This window comes from Oryzias latipes, chromosome 24 (assembly GCF_053564925.1).
Source record: "Oryzias latipes strain Hd-rR chromosome 24, Olatipes_Hd-rR_3.1".
NCBI lineage: Eukaryota > Metazoa > Chordata > Actinopteri > Beloniformes > Adrianichthyidae > Oryzias > Oryzias latipes.
The window spans coordinates 20869214-20889396 of record NC_136260.1 but is presented as its reverse complement, the minus strand read 5'-3'; the positions used below and the strand labels follow the sequence as shown (position 1 = coordinate 20889396).

At 43.6% G+C, this 20183-nt stretch overlaps 2 protein-coding genes across 5 annotated transcripts in view; both read right to left on the bottom strand.

The window, feature by feature from the left end:
* Positions 1-3566: 3566 nt before the first annotated feature.
* On the bottom strand, positions 3567-10293 carry gtf2a1 (general transcription factor IIA, 1). 2 transcript variants are annotated; one of them, XM_023953053.2, is made up of 10 exons: positions 10014-10293; positions 8633-8734; positions 8354-8522; positions 8198-8262; positions 7701-7776; positions 7503-7624; positions 7304-7408; positions 6922-7203; positions 5841-5930; positions 3567-5325 (listed from the first exon to the last, which is right to left on the bottom strand). In XM_023953053.2, the coding sequence occupies exons 1-10, from the start codon at positions 10041-10043 to the stop codon at positions 5218-5220; spliced, it is 1149 nt and encodes a 382-aa protein (XP_023808821.1). In that variant the 5' UTR covers positions 10044-10293; the 3' UTR covers positions 3567-5217. The 2 variants fall into 2 exon arrangements, with proteins under 2 accessions (XP_023808821.1, XP_023808822.1); XM_023953054.2 differs by having other exon boundaries at positions 9971-10250.
* Positions 10294-11851: 1558 nt separating this feature from the next.
* Positions 11852-20183, bottom strand: part of LOC101159152 (forkhead box protein N3) — a 75765-nt gene continuing 67433 nt past the window's right edge. For all 3 annotated transcript variants that reach the window (XM_011491485.4, XM_020714699.3, XM_078943152.1), the window contains exons 5-6: positions 16022-16130; positions 11852-15257 (exon numbers count right to left, since the gene is read on the bottom strand). In XM_011491485.4, coding sequence (XP_011489787.1) covers positions 14720-15257; positions 16022-16130 — 647 coding nt within the window. In that variant the 3' untranslated portion in view covers positions 11852-14719. The remainder of the gene's footprint in view (positions 15258-16021; positions 16131-20183) is intronic.

The window sequence follows — 20183 nt, the reverse complement described above, 5'->3', positions numbered from 1 at the left end:
ATACAGAAACAATCATTCTATAGATTAACTAAATAAAAAATGAAATAAACCAATAACCAAGTGACCTGTGGCTGCAGATGGAGTAAAATAGTTTGCACACTGATCCCCACAAAATACTGTTTTGCTTTTTACTAATATTTTCAGGACTTCCTTAATAGAAAAAAATTAAAACACAAGTCGTCTCCAGCTGTGGTCAATAAATATGGAACAAAACAATTCAATTTTCATCGAAGAAGATCCATAAAATTCAGATTTCTGTCCAAACCATCATTTTTCTGTGACATATTACCAAAAGAATGAACTCTAACCGTGACTGCAGTCCATTGTCACAGTACATTTAGACGTTTAAGGACAGATACTGAAGTACATCAGAAAAACAAAAGCCCTCAGATCAGCAAATGTCTACATGATGTAAGCCTGGGTCTTGATGAATAAAGTGTCAAAGTCATCTATACCATGACTCCACATTTTGATTTATTACGTATTAGGTTGCCCTTTAACTGTCACTAATACTTTAGGTTTGGTTTCGATGTTCTATAATACAACTGAATTCAGTGTAAATGTGTTTAAATTAACCCTAGTGTTGCCTCATGGGTAAAATGTGACCCACTACCATGTATAGTAAGCAAAAAGATGCCTTAATCTATTTTCATGAAATGTGATTTTTCCTAAACTCCATCACTAGAAAAAGGGATGTTTTTGTTGACATGTGGGCTGCAACCACATAACCTGTCTAATGGGTCATTTTGACCCATGAATTATAAAAGGCATCTATCTAAACACCAGAAATAGTTCAAAGGCCACACACAAACGGTGAATTCATAAATCCACACACTTTCTAAAAAATACAAAAGACCAAACTGTTGTCCAAGAATTCAAGATTGTAGCCATTTTTTTCAATATCATTAATTCAGAAGTAATTATTTCATACTTATATAAATGCAAAAACAAACCTCTGGGTGTATTACAGAAAACAGTTTGGGGGCGGGTTTGCTGTTATGTTCACTGCTTGTTTTTTGTATTGTGTAACAAAATTTGATGAAAAATAAATTAAACTGCGTTGAATTATTCGGGAACAGGATGCTTCATCATGCACAGTAGAATTTAGACTTAAAGTTCAATGAAGGCGCTTTATTTTGAGGCTTTAGCAAGGTGGGTCATTTTTGACCCTTTAGACAAGGGGCATAAACAGAATGTCTAGATTACAGGAGGGGAACTCTTATATTGTGTTTGATTATAAGGGTCAATTTTGACAATATACAAGCGATGTGCCTATGGGCTTTAGGGTGTGAGGTTTACATTCAGCTAAACGTCTTTAAAATGAGCCTGTAACCCACCTCAATTGTTCCTAAATGGCATGAATCAATCTGCGACGCAGCAGCTTGGAGTTGAAAAAGAAGCTTGCACAAAGCAGGTGAAGCGGCTCCAGTGAGTTTGGTTTCCTTCTGCACGACTTCATTTTTGGAGAATTGTAAAAGTTAAGGAAAGGTGTTTGGCAGTTCACAGTTTGAGAAAAAGAGACTTGTTCAGGCCTCCACTTGGACAGGAAATACAATTTCATGCCATTTTTAAAATAAATCTGTCTCCTAGCTGCTGGACACGGCACATTTGAGCCGTGAGATCAGAGGCCGAAGTGAGGAAGAAGTACAGGTTCTCTTTGTCTCTGTGAGCTTCTCCTTTTCTGAAAGCAGGTAACTTTAGCATTCCACAGCCAGCAGTGTCAGCTTTTTCAACTTCTGAGGCCAATAATCTTTTTTTCTGCCGTGTTGCTGACCGGCTGTCGCTGCGAGTCAGCTGCTAGAATGAAAGAGCAGCAAAAGCTTAGCTAGACATCTCCAGGGTTCTGTTCCAAGCGTCACTCCGCTGCCTGAAAGCAGCAAGAGGAGCCGCCTCATCACAAAACGCCACATACACATTCCGCTTGATGGCGTGGAGTGACACGTCCACCCAGAGGGGCAGTTTGTCTCAAATCCATTTACAGTCCAGGGCCAAAATGTCACGCAAGTTTGCGATTTGGTTTAAATTCCAGACAGAACCGCACCTTTCTCTAATAATGACCAAAAAGGAAATACTCGTGGATTGAGTCAGTTTGGGTAGGAATTAGTGGACTGGCAGGGAGAACACCCAGGTGCCGGAGCGTGAAACTGAAGACAAGACGCTAAATCCAGCGAGTTCAAAGAAAACTCATCTGTTTTTGAAGGGGGAAAATATGATTTATGAATGTTAGAATTTAGTTTAAACTTTTCCTTCTTCTTTAGAAAGCTCTTTGTGATCTTGCACCTGTTTAGCTTTTGTCCGAAGCCATTCTGGAGTTTTAAGGTTTACCAACCACTCGTGTGTCCAGGTCACGACACAAACATTGAGGTTATGGTGAATTTTCCATCGCTGGTCCCAAGTTATAGACTAACATCTCATCAAAACTGCGCATAAAATTTCAAATGTCAACTAAAGAATAACCTTTTTATTGCCTGTTGTAATTTTATGCTGTTTTTTTTTTTTTATTCTCAATTCTAACATTTTCTTTTAATCTTTTTCATTGTTAAGGCACTGCAAAGTGCATTAGAAGTGGAGGTTCTTTCATTCATTCAAACCACGAAAAACCTTTCTGGACAAATCAAGCAGAAGAGCCGTTAAAGGACTCCGATCATCGTCTAAAGCGTTCCCAGTGTTTTTTTTATTAGAATTGTGCCGTTTTTTTTAGCTAAAAATCAAACAAAACTGTTGTTTTCTAGGTCCTGTACAGCAGCAGTAGTTTGTTAGAAATATGCCTCCTAAGTTGTGAAGGGGGTTGTTGCTGTGGAGCAACACCGCTCCCCTTCGATGCCGAGAGCTCTCCGTTTACAGGATTCCCTGCTAGCTCACTGCCCCGTCACAACCCCAACCTTCACCTTCACACTCCAGTCAGCAATACGTTGAAGCGCTCACTTCGAATGAAAAGTCAAACCTCTTCCAACGTGCCAGTAAGCAGTAGGAAAAGATAGCCCCTCCCTGCTTGTCCAGTGTGAACACCTTGGGCTAAAGACACTTTCAAGAATGCTGTAGCTTAACTTTACTGCCATTCAGACGAGGAAAACCAAGATGTACATGGATGCCCACAAGAATGAAGCAGAGTGCAGAGTTTGGGCCCCGCCCCATGTATTTTCTACGTCACAAATACACTTTTCTTTTTTAAACTGCATTTTTTCATCCACTTCTCCATCTGGGAATCAGAAATACTCAAATTATGAGCTTAATTTTCTCAATATACGTCTTGCATTGTCAGAAAAATGCCACAAGAACATGTTACCGTGATTTTCATCAGAATGGGTTTTTAAGAGGTAAAGGAGATCATTAAATAACTTTAAGCAATGAAAAGACAGACTGGGGGAGCATAGCAGAGTAAAAAAATGGATACCTGGAAAACAAAGCATGCATTTTAGTTAAAAAAAATAAATAACAGACAAACATCTGAACTGGCTAAAGGCAAAGAAACCAAATTAGCAGGAATTATTCAAATTCTGAGCTCCAATAAAGTACTTCCAGCCCATTAAAACTCCCTTTTTAGCTGGAAATTCAAAGCAGGAGCCTTTATTTTGTTGCAAACATTTTTTAATTTAGGAAAAATTAAATGAAATTACATTTCTTTAAATATCTCAACAGCAGTTAAAACATAAAGAATACAGTTTCCATGGACATCCTTCCATTAGTTGTGGGTAAGACACAAGAAAACCCAAACAGAACTCAAGTTTAAAAAAAGGCACAGACGACATCCAGAGAAATGGGAATATACAGAAAATGTGCAGAACCAAAGATTTCACAGGCTGATTCAGAGGTGAAAAGAAAAGCCCTATTGATCCGTGTGCATGTTGTTATTTTATAGTCATGGTGCAGATGTGGCTACTTTTTTATTTATTTTTAATTTGTGTTTTCTTTTTTAGAAATGTACAACCCAACGGACAGGACAGTCAAAAAAAACAGGCTTTATTTCAGATTGCTGGAAAGGGGGAACCGAGTCAAACTGCAGAAACAAACACACAGCCCCCCCCCCCCCCCCCCCCTCCAGTTAAACTCACCTTTGATACAAAAAAAAAAAGTTTAGCGTAAAATAAGACAGAAAAACATTTATGTAGCGCTTGTCCAGCTGAAGAAGAAAACTAAAAAGGAACACTTACTGGATAATAAGAGCACAGTTTGGTGCGGCTTTCAGATCTTTCCAAGAACGTCCCGTGAACTTTTAACAATAAATAGATGATGCGCACCCCTCCCCTTCTCTAGTGTGACTGGCATTTTGAGACTGCAAGGTGTGCAAAAGAAAGACGTATGTTGCAGCTATCGCACGCCTGCACCGTCGATCCGCGTCTCACACACAAATGAACAGAAGAGACCTCGCTGCTGCTGATGCTGCTATGGATTTCCTGGACTGACTGAGCTCACGGACGTCGATAAACCCACAGTGCAAGTCCTCCCACGGCTGCAGCTGACTAAAGGAAGAGCGGAGATACACCGGCGTGGCAGCCTCACATCTTCTATGCAATCCCAAAATGAACTTTGGGGCTTTTTGAAAAAAAAAAAAAAAGATGGAATGAAGCTCCAGCAAAACGGGGTTAAACATCTGTGGATTAAAATTGATTTTTGAAGATTGTTTTTGTACCTTGTTTTTCCCAGGAGCCTCGGATCTGACGCTAAAAGATAATTTTTTAAAAAGATTGGACTACATAAAACAATTTGGAGCACCATTTTTCATTTTTCACATGGAAACAAAACTACAACCAAAAAAAAAAGCTGAGTCATTCTAAAAGGCAGCGGTTCTGACTGGTGGCACTAAGTTTGGACTTCCATGAATCCAGTCGACCGATTACAGTGCATTAAAAATGTGTGTCTATCGGGTTATGAGAGACCGCAGAGTTCCTTCTGGTCCGCAACACCTGTACGACATGAAATGACTGTTTTGGGGGAATTTTGTCAGAAGAAGGCAGAAGCCTTAAAGGGAAAAATAAACCAAAAAAGCTCTGTTCACAGGCTCTCCAGTGTCCTGTCGGTTTCTCATCCCGTAAACGCTGGTCGAGTGTTTTTCCACGTGTCATGTCTTACAGCAATCCTTTGGGTTGGATGAGTTCTCAAAGACTCTCGCTTTACCTTCCTGAAGGAGTTCGGACGCAGGATGTGAAAGGACGCTGAAGTATCAGTTTGCTGGATAAAAACAAGTTAGGAGTTCGTGCTTCGCCCGTCTCCCCCGCCTCACCACTCGGCGTCTCCGATGGATTTGGAAAAGACATAATCTCTGCCGTTCAGGTTCATTATCCCGTCTTTCAGGTGGAACTTCCATTTGTTCTTACTTCTGTGGATCTGAGGAGCGAGGAAGAGGAGGAGGAGAAGAATGGGAGAGTTCAGAACAGAGGGATGCTGCTGGAGCTTACCCTGATGCTACACCGCCGATCACTTCCATTGAAAAAGTCTAAGTAACCCTTTTGGGCTTCCGCGGTCAAAACTGTCACATTCACGGGTCGCTACACGTTTTTAAGTCAAGGAAACAATTGAACGCACGCTGAACGTTCAACCAATTGACTCTGCTTTAGTAGGGACGTATGGATGGCGTCCTTTTCAAAACATGGAAGTGCCAACCCTTTGATTAATTGATTATGAGGGAGTAATCAATAACTGTGGCTTGTGCTCGGCTAGAATGACGTCACATCAAGTCTTTCATACATCAGACTGAAGGAAAAAGGCCTGGGGCAAAGATTTGCACTGCTTCAACATTTCAGACCAAGCCTCTTCCAACGGTGAGTGCGTGCACCGGTAGCGACAGTCCAGTGTGAACACCGATGGCTAAACGTGAACGTAGCTTGACGCTCATCTCCTACCTTGTCATACTGGCACACCACGACATTCTCCGTGTCGAACAGCTCCTGGTTTTCATCATCACTGACATCATCTCCACTGTTCAGAGGCTCCTGGTGACCAAAAAACCCAAAGACTTCAAAGATCCACTCCAATCATCTTTTGATCGATTTTCAAAGCGTTCCCAGTGGTCTTTTAAAAATTATTACGCAGCTTTTAACCCCCCCCCCCCAAAAAAAAAAAAAAAATTTGCAGGGCGGCAAAAGTTCATTAGAAATTTGCCTCCGAGTTGTGGGCGGGATCAGTGACGTGGAGCGACCTCATCCCACAGCAGAGGACTTGGAGCAGGAAGCTCGAGGTATTATCTACGTCACAAATACGATCTTTTTAAACCGCAGTTGTTGGTCGATTAAAACGATCAATTTAATAGGTTTATCTTAAGATCCATCCAGGTTTATCTCTTCGAGGCAAGTTGTTCATTGAAACGCCCTACACCATAAAAAAATGTTTCAAAATGAAATGAATACTCAATCTTAGAAAATACCATTTGGATTGAGACTTGGCAGGTTTATTTCACTACAATGTAAAAAACGACCATCACATAGACATGATGTCAGCAAAAAACGATCGGTTCCATCATTCCGGTCCAATGAGTGGAAACACTCAATTTAGCAAAGTCATGTGACCATCCAGTGTGCTAGAATGTTCCCTTTGGATTACCTGGATGTGGAAAAACATTAGTGGTCCAAACTTTAAGAAACTAAAATGTAATCTGATTTGAAATCAACTGTTGTTTACATGTTTGTACACATTTAATTTACACTCAAATATCAGTACCCAGGTGCCGTTCAGTACTCAGGTATTGTTCAGTACTCAGGTAAGTCACACTAGTGGAAGTTTTGGCTAAAGATGGATCTGTTTTAGATCAGCGAACTGGATCGTTCAAACTGAATAAATAGACTTTTAATCGTCTTGGGGATCACAAATTATGACAGGAATCATCTGTGAAATGCTCAGAAATACAATTAGAAGCTTAATTTCCGTTATAAATGCCACAACAACATGTTAAAAACACCATAAACCCTGGACTGGCTCAACACTCACCTCTTCAACTTGCCCGTCTTCCCCACCGGTTTTATCTTTCTCCTCTTCGTCATCTTCGTCGTATTCCTCCTCTTCGTCCTCGTCTTCATCAGAGGACGAGTCTCCAGTTCCATCCAGCTGCACCATCATGGCGGGCTGCTGCGCCTGCGGTTGGGCCTGAGGCTGCTGCTGCGGGGCTGCCGGCTGGGCTGGGGCCTGAGCAGCGGCCACAGCTGCCCCCTGCTGGACCTGAGCTGCTGCTGCCTGGCCGGGCTGCGGCGCCATCGCTGCTGCTTGCATCACCTGGCGGCAGCCAGAGATGAGAGCAGAGTCATTACGTAAACCTAGAGCAACATCCCACAAAAAAAATAATAATTGGGAAAACATTAATTGGTGCTCTGACCTGTGTGGTCCCTTGAACTTTATTCCCTGGAGCCAAAACGATCTGCTGCGGCTGAATGATGACTCCTGCTTGCTGGGGCAGTCCACCCTGCAGAGGAGCTAAAACCTGCACGTTTGCAAGAAAAGGACTCCAAGTTTTCAGAAATCAATTCCCAGACTGGTTTCATGCTCAAAAGGATGACCTCACACATGGACTGTACCTGCTGTATAATGGGGGCCTGCACGCCGCCAGGCTGCATCTGATTCTGCAGGACGATCTGCTGCTGAGGCTGGATGATGTACTGAGTCCCGTTGGGAGCCCGGACCACCTGCAGGAGCTGACCTGCATCAACAGGAAAACAAAAAAACGTTTTGAGATCCAACCACGCTAAAGTCCAAAGGAACGGTGAGAGCTTTACCTTGGCTTGTGATGAGCTGTTGGTAGGGGGTGACCCCTGTGGGCAAAGCAAGGGTTGCTGCAGTGGCTGCTGCGGTCTGCAGGAGGAAACACAGAAAGCCGCTCCAATTATACCAGAGCACAAAAAGGTGGATTTTCTAGGTGATAAAAAAAGAAAAAATCTTCTTTTTTCTTTTCATTTAAGCCTTAAAGGTTTCAAACATGGTCCATCACTTAAGGAAAAGCTATAGCGGCGGCTAGGTTTCAAGCTCAAAAAGACAGATGGCCTCCCCACAAGAAAGCTTTTCCCTTTCTCGGTTTTGTTCTCCAGGTCCTTGTTGAGAAAAAAAGTCCTCTCCCAAAACCCACAGCCCGGCTAGTTTTCCTAACCGTCGCTTCCTTGATACTATCCCAGATATTCCCCGGGTGGATTTGTGCGATGACAAAACGGGACGTTTGGGAGAATTTTTGGTTCTCAAGTGTGGCGGTGCAGTTTTCAGCTTGTAAGATGCTACTCACCATTCCCGTTGAATTCATGTGCTGTATCATTTTAGAGTCCTGAACTATGACCTGCTGCTGGGGAGCTGTTGAGAATAAAACACATTATTTCAGGTTGAAAAAAAAAAAAAACAACACACGTCCAGGCGACGTTTGTATGTCAACGTGCGGACTCGCCTTGTTGCTGCGAGGGAATCTGGATAACCTGCTGGGCCGGCGCGGCCTGGGCCACCTGCTGGGCCTGTTGGGAGTGCGGGTGCTGCTGCTGAGCGGTCTGCAGGGCCGCCTGCTCCTCGGTGTGGAAGCCCTCCACCGCCTTTGACTGCAGCAGCTTGTTCTCCCACAGCTGAAAGACAAGACTCCAGATGAATCTGACCAAACACGGAGCTGCATGTGTGTGTGTGTGTGTGAGGGGGGGGGGTTATAACCTTCTCTCAGTAAAATGAGACGGATTACCGTTTTCAGCTCCAGAAGAACTTGCTCGTCCACCCCTTCATCCAGGAACAGCTCCCGCACCTCATTGATCACATCCTCAATAACAGACTTGTATAATTTAGGCTATGATGACAAAACAGAGCAAATACACAATTTATTGGTGGTGGTTTCAACATATATAAATGTTTACAATAAATGTAGGAAAACACTCATAAAAGAGGTGTTAAGTTTAAACGGTCACATCTTGTGTATATGGATAGATTATCCAAACCCATATATAATAATCTGCACTGATCCATTTGTCAGCAGGACTAAACGCGTCCCTCGAGACAGAGCTGCACGCGCGGGGAACTGTCACGGACAACATTCTGGCTTCTACGCAGAACGAGAAGCGGGACACCGAATGTCCGTCTCTCTGCTCTCCTCCCCGTCAGCTCCGGCACTATTTAAAGCGCAGTCTGCTGTTTATGTGAAGAACCGGTGACGTAGCGTCGTGTAGCACCGTCCCATCCCGGGCAGTCTATATTAGACGGCCAATATGGCGGTATAAAACCAGGCAGCAGAAAGGAGGAGGGCCAGAACCGAGAGAGGAGACGAGGAAGCCATTTTACAGAGCGGCAAGCGCGCGCGCGCCTCTTTTCCCTCCTCGACTAGCAAGATATGGCGGACTGAAGATGACGGTTTCGGTGGTTTATCTCATGAAAGGATCCGTTTTGACTAAACATTTTTGACTGGAGCGGGACATTTGTTGCGTTGAGGGTGATTTGGGACGGCTCTCCTGCCCTCTGGTCGTGGAATGGAGGACAATGAAGAAGAAGCAGTTGACAGAGCGTTCAAGACGCCAAGCTTTTAATAAAATTTTTTTAGCTAAATTCAGTCGCAGTGGATGGTGCATATGTGCTTTGCGTACATCAGTTTCCCTCCCCTCCAACAGTTATGCGACAATAAGTATGACATTTTCCCCCGTGTAAACAAAAATGAGCACCCCTAACTTAACTAGTTAGCTAACGCATTCAATGCGGATTTCAACTCAATTTAGCTTTAAAAAAATGTCCAGAAGGTTTTCGGAAGCACTTACGTTAACAACTAATACCGTATAAACAGGCAACTTTTAACTTTAAAATTTATTTTTGATCACATTTAATTTAAATATTTAAAGAGATTCGGGTCCTACAAAAGTAATCAGTTCTATAAGCTCTTTTTTCATTGAGTTTCGAAAACTGGTATAAAAAAAATGACCGTGAGTATTCCTTTGAATGGACATAACGGTGTTGGTAAAACTCATTTTTACTGTAATGAATAAAAAAAATAAATTAAAAAAAAAAACAGATCGTTGACACGTTTTTCCATCAACTTTACCCCCATTTTCCCCCGTTGACAGTCCTGAGAGATTGATCCTTACCACTGGGTTCGAGTTTGCCGAGCTCGCCATTATACGCGTAGTGTAAAAACCACACGGAAATAGGCGAGAAACAGTGCCAAAAATTAAGAAAAAAGACTTAAAACAACTGGGAAAGGTACTTTAAAACAGCCGGCATTACTTTTGTAAATAAAACACAGTTTTAACGGTCTTATTTACAATCCCGGGCTGCGACTCCCCAGCCGTCCTCCTTTCGTCGTTGTCCTGCTTTATATACTGAGCGATGGAGCTGCGAGTGCGCGAGACATAGGGCAGGGTCAAAAGGCACATAGCGCGAGATTTGCCACAAAAAACGATGACTAATCACTGACGTCGTGCTGGGAAATGTAGTTTAAATTGTAAATTTCACAATGCGATTGGATACTTAGCTTTTTAGATTTGTTGGACAAATTATCCAATTGTTAACCATGATTACAATTACATTGTTTTTGTTTGTGAGTTTGTATTGTGTTGAGAATGTTTACAAATAGAGGGTTACAAGTTTTAATTGATTTAACTTTTTCAGCTAAATCGAGATTTTTCCTGTATAGTAAATTCTGTGTTGTATTCATTACTTTTATTTTATAACGAAAAGGTTCAAATCTGAATCCAAAAGCCCGATTTATTTCTATGTTCCTTGTAGTATCGTTCTACAGCCACAAGAGGGCGATAAGACAACATCACATGAAAATAACCTGTGTTTCACTGGAGCTTTGAGACGGGCATATTTTTCACATGCAGCGTGCTATATGTGATCTTTAATTAAGAAGATCTGTGCACATTTGAAGAAGTATTTAAGATCATATTCACTTGATCCAAAAATACACAACCAAAGGGAAAATCCTTAAAAAAAAGCTTTGCAATAATTTCGTGTAGACATTGTTAACTCCACTTCAGTCTCCATGGAAACTTGCTTCCCTGGCCACTCTGTGGATATAGATGATATAGACTAGGGAAGACTGTTTGCATCAATCCACAAACAATTCAGTGTTTTCTGAAAACTGTGTTTACTGAAATTATCTAAAGAAGATGTAAAAAAAAGAGAGAGAGGGTGATCTGACCCTGCAGATCACCCTCTCATGCTTCTATAATTACAGGGGAAGCAAAGTTCAACGTGATCAAAAAGCAAGCGAGTGATCCATGCTATGAATGTTTGGGATGTGATCATATATGCAGGCTAGGGCATTGCTGTCTTTGAGCTTCACTCCGGTGTAACATTAGAGAAGCATGATGCCCTCTAAAGATCTGGAGAATGCACACTTTACCCCCCCCCCCCCCCCCACTCCCTACTCCCCCTTCTTTGCTGTAGTTGCATAGCAACAGAGGAGCTGCAAGCTCCAGTTGTGTTGTGATGGGAGCGTGCTGCACAGGGAGCCACTGGCTCAAGATTAAGCCGGTCTCTACTTCAATTATGAATGGGCTTCCACCGCCACACGGCTCCAAAATGGCACCACTCAGACTGATAAGACATTGAGGAACTCTTTGGTGCACTTAACTCTTTTACGTCCCTCCCTGAAGGGGTGGGGGGTAGTTAATCAGAAGTATTGAACTTAAATGATTAGACGAAGTAAATGACTAATTATCTGGGAGAGGAAGCATGGTTATGATAAGACCTCTTGTTGATGAGAATGTGCGGGGTTAATGATTGAGGTCAGGTTTGAGAGTGAATTAAAGCTAACACTGCCAGTAAATGGCGTTTCAAGTTTAAACGATGCTGCTAAGGGAGGGATTTATGCTTACTAGTAATCCTCAACTATATTTAACTTCAGACTTTGAGAGGAAAGTGCTTCAATTAGATGGATTTTCATGAAAAACCAGCAAATAAGAAACAGGCAAGAATCTTTTCTGCAACTTGTATTTTTTTTATTATTGCAACCAACTGGAAGACAATACATCACATAAACATCATTGTAGTTGTTCAGAAAATGGAAAACAAAATAAAACAACATTTATATATTTTTTTGCCACGGTATTAGACAACGTTGATATTTACATGTAGTGATGAAATAGGTCTTGAAATCATTCTTTGGCAATGTGATTGCACAATAAGGGGAGAAAAACTGAACATTTACCGGGTGGATGGGGGGAAAAAACAACAAGAATAAAAAAAATTAAATAAAAAAAGGAACACCTGGGTGTACTCTGCATGGCATCTCACCGATCGATAACAGCTTTGCAATTTGACATCTCTAACCTATGGCTTTCCGATATCCAGCTCAGGCAGGTCTCTAAACGTAACGGCAGTAATGTAATCTCGTCAGGGAGAGGAGCAAAACAACAACAACAACAAAAATAAAAACCCTCTCAGAAATGGCAATTTCAGAGCATTTGGTTTGGCAGGTTTGAACGAAACATCAGATTTTGGGGATCTCGTCTGGCAGAAATACTTGCTGGATTTAACGGCCATTTTCCCCCCGCATGTCAACGAGTGAGTCAGGAAAAACAAAAAAGAGGAGGGGGGGGGGGGGGGGTGTTACAAAAGCAACAGCCCTATTGACAAGTGAGCACAATACTCATCCCCCCCCAACAGTGGATTGTTACATCGAATACAGCAGAGTGCTTGACCCCGGGTCACGGGAGCACTCAGACAGATATCAGACGAATGGCACATGATGGGAACACTTCTCTACATGTCGGCATGGACGCCGCACAGAATGCAAAGCCAGTGATGCATGCTACAGGTGGCAAAGTTCTCTACCATTGGATAAGGCATGCATTTGTTTTGCTGCTTGGTTCTTGGCACCTGCAAGACCTCTTCAAAAAGAAAAAAACCCAGATGGAAGGAAACTAACACTTTATAGGCATTCCTGATTTGACTGCACCTACGCCGCTAGTCATTGTGCTCCTGGCCTGAAGTGAAATGCGCCTCGAAGAGCCAAAAAACAAAAACCCCAAAGATGGAAAACAAATACCTCTGATCACAACAACCATGTTTGATTTTGCAGAAAAAGTGGAAAATGCGGAACATAAACTTGAAGTTTTGGGATTATTCGTCCTGGTTTTCCATGCCCATCCCATAAAAAAACAATTCCACTGGACGATGTAAATGGAAAGAAAGGACACCAACACAGCAGAGAACAAAAACGCAACAAAAAATACTGATATAAATAGAGACAGGTGATGCTCTGTTGGGATAACAGAATGGGGCAGGCAGGCACAATGTCAAAGGGGGTGTGTGATCCCGGGCACACCAACTCACACACTCCACATGATCGGAAACAACGAGGTTAAAAACAAAAGAAATCGCTGCAAAGGTAGGAGAGAGAAGCCCACCGGCTGGCCTACAGAACCTGAACCCCAAGCGTAACAATTGTAAAACGGTCTCCCATATTCCTCCCTGAAGATGTGTCGTTAAAAGTCCCATCAGGAATGAAAAAAAAAAAGCAACAACAAAAAGACTAAAAATATAACCACGGGTATAAGAATTGGCGGAAAAACTTTTTTTTTTCTTCTTTCCTCTAGGATCAAGGTTTATATGAAAATAAGTCATGCTTCATGCTAAATACATCGTTTATCTTACATGATCTTTGAATAAAAAAGATTTGCTTTTTATCTTATTTACAAGCACCCATGCAATATAACTGAGAAAGTCCTGCAGGTCAAATTGCTTCAATTAAGAAAGGAAAAAAAAATAAAATATTTTCTAAACTTTTTACAGAGTCGTCCGCACAGGACCAATTGCTTATATCTTTATGAGGGTAGAGTGTGGGTCAACAGACACAAACAGAAAGCTAAACCCACAGGTCATGTACAGAGTTCATTGACAGTGTCGAATGATGAGGAAGGTGTGGCAGCTACTGGCAGCTAGGACATTTATTACCAGGTGTCTATATCCATGGACCGAGGAAGTTTCAGGGACGTTTACATTATGCATCAACAACAACAACAACAACAACAAAATGAAGGAGATATTGCCTCAGACCCGGCACACTATCCATCTCTTTGATGAGTTTTTTTTTATTATTATTTTATTTTAATATATTTCCTCTTAAATACTATGACTGCTCTTGAAAAGAAACCATGCCGTTACCCTTTTTCAGTATAAGTGGCACAAAATAATCTTAAGTGCATGAATAAACGTCACATTGGGTTTTACATGTAGTTTGACACTTACGGCCCTCTCTCTGGCGCTTCACGACGCCTTTCTTTGAGTTTTTTTTTCTTTCTTTCTTTCTTTCTCGTCATCGGCTACATGAAGCAACCTGGTCTGCTTCTCTTTGGCACAGTCTCACATTTGTGCTCGTGTGGGGTGTGTCGGAGGCTGAGTCTCCGCCGTCTTTGTCGCCGGCATCACTGCGAGGATTGCTACAGATTCGTGCGAAATCGAAACAGGTAAGACAAACCGCCATCGCATGTCGCTGGACCATGCATGCGCTCCTTGGTGTGACTCGTCGTTTTGTCCAAATTCGTGACAAAAACATGCTATTTTTTTTTTATGGCTTTCATCCCCGTTTTTGAACAACAGAAACAACATAGACACATGAGAAATACCCATTGATGTTAGTGTTGCTGAACATGTAGGAAAACATAGATTTTTGATATTGCCACAAATAAGTAGGATTAACCCAATGCCCTGCAGATAGATAGATAGATAGATAGAGGGAGATGACTGGTGTCCTTTGAGACTAATGCTGATTACCTGTCGATCTATTGTTGTGAGTGTGTCTGTGCTGATGTGTGCGTGCATCTTTCATGAGTTCGTTCCATGTTTAGTTTCTCAGGGCCTCTTTCTGCTCCTTCTGGCCCTTGGCGGTGCGGTTTGTTATGTTGTTGAGGCAGGCTCTGACCCCCGCCAGGTGAAGCAGCGACCCCGCCGCCTCCTTCATCTCCTCGTCGTCGCTCTCCGGCGGTTTCTCCACCGCGCGCCGCTTCTTGAGCGGCAGCGTGTCGCTGATGCCCCTCGCTCGGGTTTTGGTCCAGGGCAAACTGCTGCCCGGCAGGGTCCCGGCTCCCGCCCCCGAGCTATTGCGTCTCTGTCCGCGCGGGGGCTGCTGGGAGATACAGGTGGAGGCGGCAGTGGTGATGTGAGAATCCACGGGGATCTCGCGGGGCTCGGGTTTGACGTCTGACTGGATCTCCACGGCGATGATGTCGTCGTCGTCCAGCGTGGAGGAGGGACTGGCCACCGGCGAGGAGCACAGCCTGCTGGGGGATTTAGCGGTGCTGTAAGTGTGATCTTCCTGGAGGTCCTCGCCGCAGGGCGGAGGAGAGTCCTGTCCGCGGGTTAGATAATCTCCCAGGGATGATCTACATGAAGCACACAGAACAGGGGAGAAAATTGTTACCCCCGCTGTCACACCAGTCCTGATTTGCTGCAAAGAGAAAAGGGTGATAATCTATCAGCCTCCCACTGGAGCTCATCATCCCTCTGGTCAGATAAAACCTTGGATCCCCGGAAAGAGTCAGCCCTTCCCTTTAGATGAAGCAGACTGCATGTCAGACTGCAGTCGGTGCACATTTTAAATGACAGCCTGCAGTCTGAGAAGCACAAAGTCAACCCTGCAAACCCCGAAGGCCACCGTCCAGCGCACCCTTTTCTGCATTATGCTGCAACACACATTTGCCTCCATTAGCCAGAGGAGCAGTTTCTGTGTAACAGCATTCAAAGGACAGAGGTGGGGTTCTGACACCCCATAAATCAGCAGGAACTTCACGTGTCCCCTCCTTCAGAATGAGAGGGTTAGCATATTAATATCTCATAAGAAAAACACGCACCCCTTACAGTCATCAAATATTCACTACATACCTTTAGTGAGCCTTTGGGTATGTTTAATTCATTCTACTTTTATGCTGCTGTGATAGATGCGCATGTCCACGCATGCTGGAGATGCTCTTTGAGTCCCTCTAATAAACCTGCTCGTGTGTTACATAAACACATCTGGGTGAAACGGGTGTGCGAGAGCGACGAAACAATGTCGTTACGTCAAACTTTTGTGCCGCCACACGTGTTTTGTTCGTGCACGTCTGACAGAGAAAGCAGTTGGTGTCACTCATTAGAAGGTCGGACCCACCTGATGGCCGAGGTCCTACTTCCCACCGGGCTTACAGGCAGGGGTCTGATGACGGGGAAGAGCGCCTGACTCCTGACCCGGGCGCCGTTCTGGATCACGCCCCGAGGAACTGAAAGAAAAAGAGAGGCAACTTAAGCGAGACATTAAAGCTGGAGGCAGTTTAGAGGATGAAATGGAAAAAAAAAAGACACCTTTAAAACTTAATAGGACTTCTCTGAGATGGACAAAGCGGTTGGACTCCCCAAGGACGCCCAAAGGGTAAACACCGATGAACAAGGTGAGGTCAGGTGGAGCAGGAAAGCAACATAAGTGAGTTGTCTGTGATTTATTCAACTAGCAACGATCCACCGGGCTCGGCTAAATCCAGACCTTCTGATGGTGTGGGCTGAACACCAAAGCGTTTTACAGTTACAGAGACCCAATCATCCAAAACTACATTTCTGAACTTATACCTTGTAAGCTTGAAAACTGCAAATAAGATGTATTTTGTTTACAATAAGATACAAGAATAATTTGGGAGAGTTTGTCATTAATATGATCGCTCAAAGGGGGTGATGTGGCGGAGACTGGAGGAGCCAAAAGTGTTTAAAGAAAACTCCACAAATAAGGAGCACAAATACACATGTCAGAGGAACGCCACGAAGCCCGGATGACAGAGAAGCTTTGGAACAAATCCTTGTATCCTCACGAGGCCCACTCCGAGCCAGGAACTGAAAATCTGCAGGGACAGTGGAATATCAGGGCTTATGCTCCTGAACCTTTGCAGAGACACAAATCAAAGCCACCATGCTGACAGAAGTTTCAGTTTTTACGCTTTCTGGGGCAAAAACGGTTAAGTAATAGTTCAGACTTCCAGGAAATGACCTCAGCTGCTTTTTAAGAAATGATTTTCCATCAGCGAATTTGAAGCATCTGGTTCATGTGACTGTGAGAAGACAATTAAAACAATTTCACTTATTCAGCTTTTTTATTTTCATTAAATGCTAAGCTAAACTAGCAGGCTGATGACCATTATCGACCTATTTGAAGCACAAAGGTTTCTGAGAGCGACTCCAGGAAAGAAGCAGCCGCGGCGGTGAATTTCCAAATTAAAAAAAACGAGCTCCTAATGCGGTTTCAGATTTTCCATCGGGGTCACAGTTTTTCCGCTGGTGTCCTATTTCTGCTGAAGAGTGGACCGTGGCGGAGCCGAGAAAGGAGGGATGCAGGATGAGGGGATGTAAAAGAAGTGCTGCCATTCCTCAGTCATCTCCTTTCAATAAAGCAGCTATGTTTTTTTTTTTTCTTTAAATCTCCCGGCTCCGTTTATAGGTCCCCCCCCAAATGATTTTGTCTGCTTTTGAGGTGAAAAATGTCCACATCCGCGCACTGCAGCATTCATCTACTGCAGCGAAAAGCTCTTTTTTTATGTTAAATCTCGCCTGTTCATTTTCATAAATTAATCATCAATGTTATGAGGAGGAATTTAATTTGCCCCAGGAGCCAGAGGCTCATTAAAACATACAAGTTGCAGACCCCCCCCCCCCCCCCCCCCAACTCCCCATGTAAAGTCCTGGTGCATGTAGTAACATGACACACAAAGAATTAATTGTGATGGATCTGTTTGTGGTTCTGCCCATGGAAGTGGGCACTGTGGTCCCCCTGCAGGCCGGCTGTGTCCACAGTAATCTTATTGACTGCAGTTAGCGTGGCTCTGCCCCCTGATATCTGCAGCTCTGCTCTCCATAACCTTATAAGTAAGTCCCTGCTGCACAGAGTCTCTTTTGTAATCTTGATCACTGGCGGCGTGGCTCCATGTGTGTCTCCGTGTTTGCGTGTGGGCAGTGCATTAGGTCCCGCCCGGCGTGACATGCTCCCACACCCCTCGCTGCAACCTCAACCTCTCGTTTCTAGTCGCTAGTCAGCAAGGGGGGGGGGGGGGGGGCTTCAGGTTGCCACAGCAACCACCCCCACCATTTTTTTTTCCTCTTTCACGTGCCACATGGTGGTAGATCAGAGAAAGAAAAGTGACTGAGGGAGGAGAGCGGGGAGACGCCGGGGCTCTGTTTGACTTTACTCGGCGACACACACGTGCACACGCACGCACATGCTCAGTACAAGCGCAGACAACCCTCCACTTCTTTACTTTGCTGTCTGAATTCCTGAGTAAACCCTTTTTTTTTTGTTCCTCTACCGTCCCCCCGTCCCCCCCCCTCTCTACTCTTTGTTGATCTTTTGTCATTCTATGCATAGGGGTGACTCATATCTCCGGCGGAGCATGCACGCTGTCTCTGCAGGTGAGAAAGCCTGAGACGTTTGCCACTGAGGTGCGATAAGGAACTGAGAAAGACCAGGCGCTTGAGAGGAAAAAAATTAGGACAAAAAAAAAAAAAAGACAAAAGAGAAGGAGCCTCCGTCTGCATCGGGGGGGGTGGGGGGGGGGGGGTGACAGCCTTCCTCGAGAGAAGGCATCGCAGGCTGCCTCCGCCTGCAGCCCGTCTCCCAGCCACCTCCTCTGCTTTCCTGTTGAATGAGTTCCACATGGCCCAGCAGGCTCCAGTCCGGTTCAGAGGTCACTCCCAGCAGACCTTGAGAATGCAACTGTTTGAAAGTGGCCTCTTGCTCAGTCATAACACCCCCCCCCCCCCCCTTTGCCCCTTGCTCTCTCTCATTGTGTATTTGCCTGCCTGGCTGCTGTGTTAAACTGAGAACAGGGTCTGCAGGCTGCATGCATGCTAATGCTGCTTGACTGACTGCCTGACTGACGGCTCGGATTGCTGGTGGAATGAAGTTGCTGGCAGTTAAACTGGATGGCTAACTGGCCTGTCCATCTGACGCTCAGAGGGAGTGTTTAAGTGCCCCGCTGAATGACGGGAGATCCAACTTGCAGAGAGGAGACTAAATAAAAGGAGCACTTTATTACTGTAACTTCATTTCAAGAGGCAGCGTGCTTCCTGCGTTTATTATAAAACACTTTCAGGAAAATGTAAACCCGTTTGATCATCTGTTTCACCACAATAAACTGGGGTCACTAAAAAGCCATTTTCTTCTTTTGCTATTTTTGGGGAAACGGTTTTAGGCTCCACTTTACTACAGAGGCCCTGAAGTGCAAATCACATCAACGCAAAAATGTTTTAAAGATCCCAGCCAAACAACTAAAAAACAAAACAAAAGAAATAATAAAATAACTTTTTAGATTTTAAAAATCCAAACAAAATTCTAGAAACGAAAAACGTAAAAAAAAGTAGAGTCCAGAAATCAAAATAGGAAACCAGACAAAGCAGGAATTATGGGACATCAGTGATTGGATGATGATGTGGTTGTTGAAGGGGTTTGACAGAGAGTTTTACGCCGCATGCCCCTGTTCTGTTGTGTCAGGAGGGGCATGCGGTGCATGCTCACGCACGAATCCCAGACTGAGTCCCCTTGTGGCAGTATACCGCGAAGGATCTTGAAGCTCATTGCACTCCATGGGAATCAAGTCCAGGTTTCCTGTGCACCTACCCTGCACCCAACCTACTGAGCCATCCAGCTTCCTGAAAGACACTACCTCATACTTTCTGGTTGAAAAGGAGAACAAACCTCATCATCCAATCAATGATGTCCCATAATCCAATTTCATTTTTTGAACATTTCATTTTGATTTCCAGAAATTACTTTTGTTTCCCAAAATGTTTCCTTTTTTTTTTGGAATTGTGTTTTTAGAAATGTGGTTTCGATTTCAAAATTGTAATGTTATTTTGTATTATTTGTTTTTATTTTTTTATTTTTTATTATTGTTTTCGTGATCCTTAAAATGTCTTTGCACTTACGGGCCACCGTAGTTTACTTTTAATATTTTCTATATCTGTAACTTTTAAACATGAAGTTGCAGAGTTAGATAAGCTAATTCTTCTCCAAGAGTTCTGGTACTTGGCCGGTCCATCCTGGGGGAGGATCCTTCCTTCATGTTGACACCCCTGGGTTTTTTTTTTTTTGTTGAGTGTTTCCTTACCCTGAAGGAGGGATGTCCTGTTTGGTTTAACCTGTTTAGTCAGTTAGTTTAGAATTTACCTATTGGATTGTATGACTTCTTGGTCCTTATGATTTTATGTTTACTATAAAATATGAAGCCCGTTAATATGACTATTGTTGTGATATTGGGCTATATAAATAGAACTGTATTGTAAAAAGGAGAAAACGG

Excerpts from the sequence above, each read along its gene's own strand:
- gtf2a1 (XM_023953053.2), bottom strand. The coding sequence starts at position 10,043 with ATGGCGAGCTCGGCAAACTCGAACCCAGTG. Across the intron at positions 7,777-8,197 it reads ACATGAATTCAACGGGAATG|ACCGCAGCAGCCACTGCAGC; the intron begins GTGAGTAGCATC and ends TTCCTCCTGCAG. Across the intron at positions 7,409-7,502 it reads AGGCCCCCATTATACAGCAG|GTTTTAGCTCCTCTGCAGGG; the intron begins GTACAGTCCATG and ends GCAAACGTGCAG.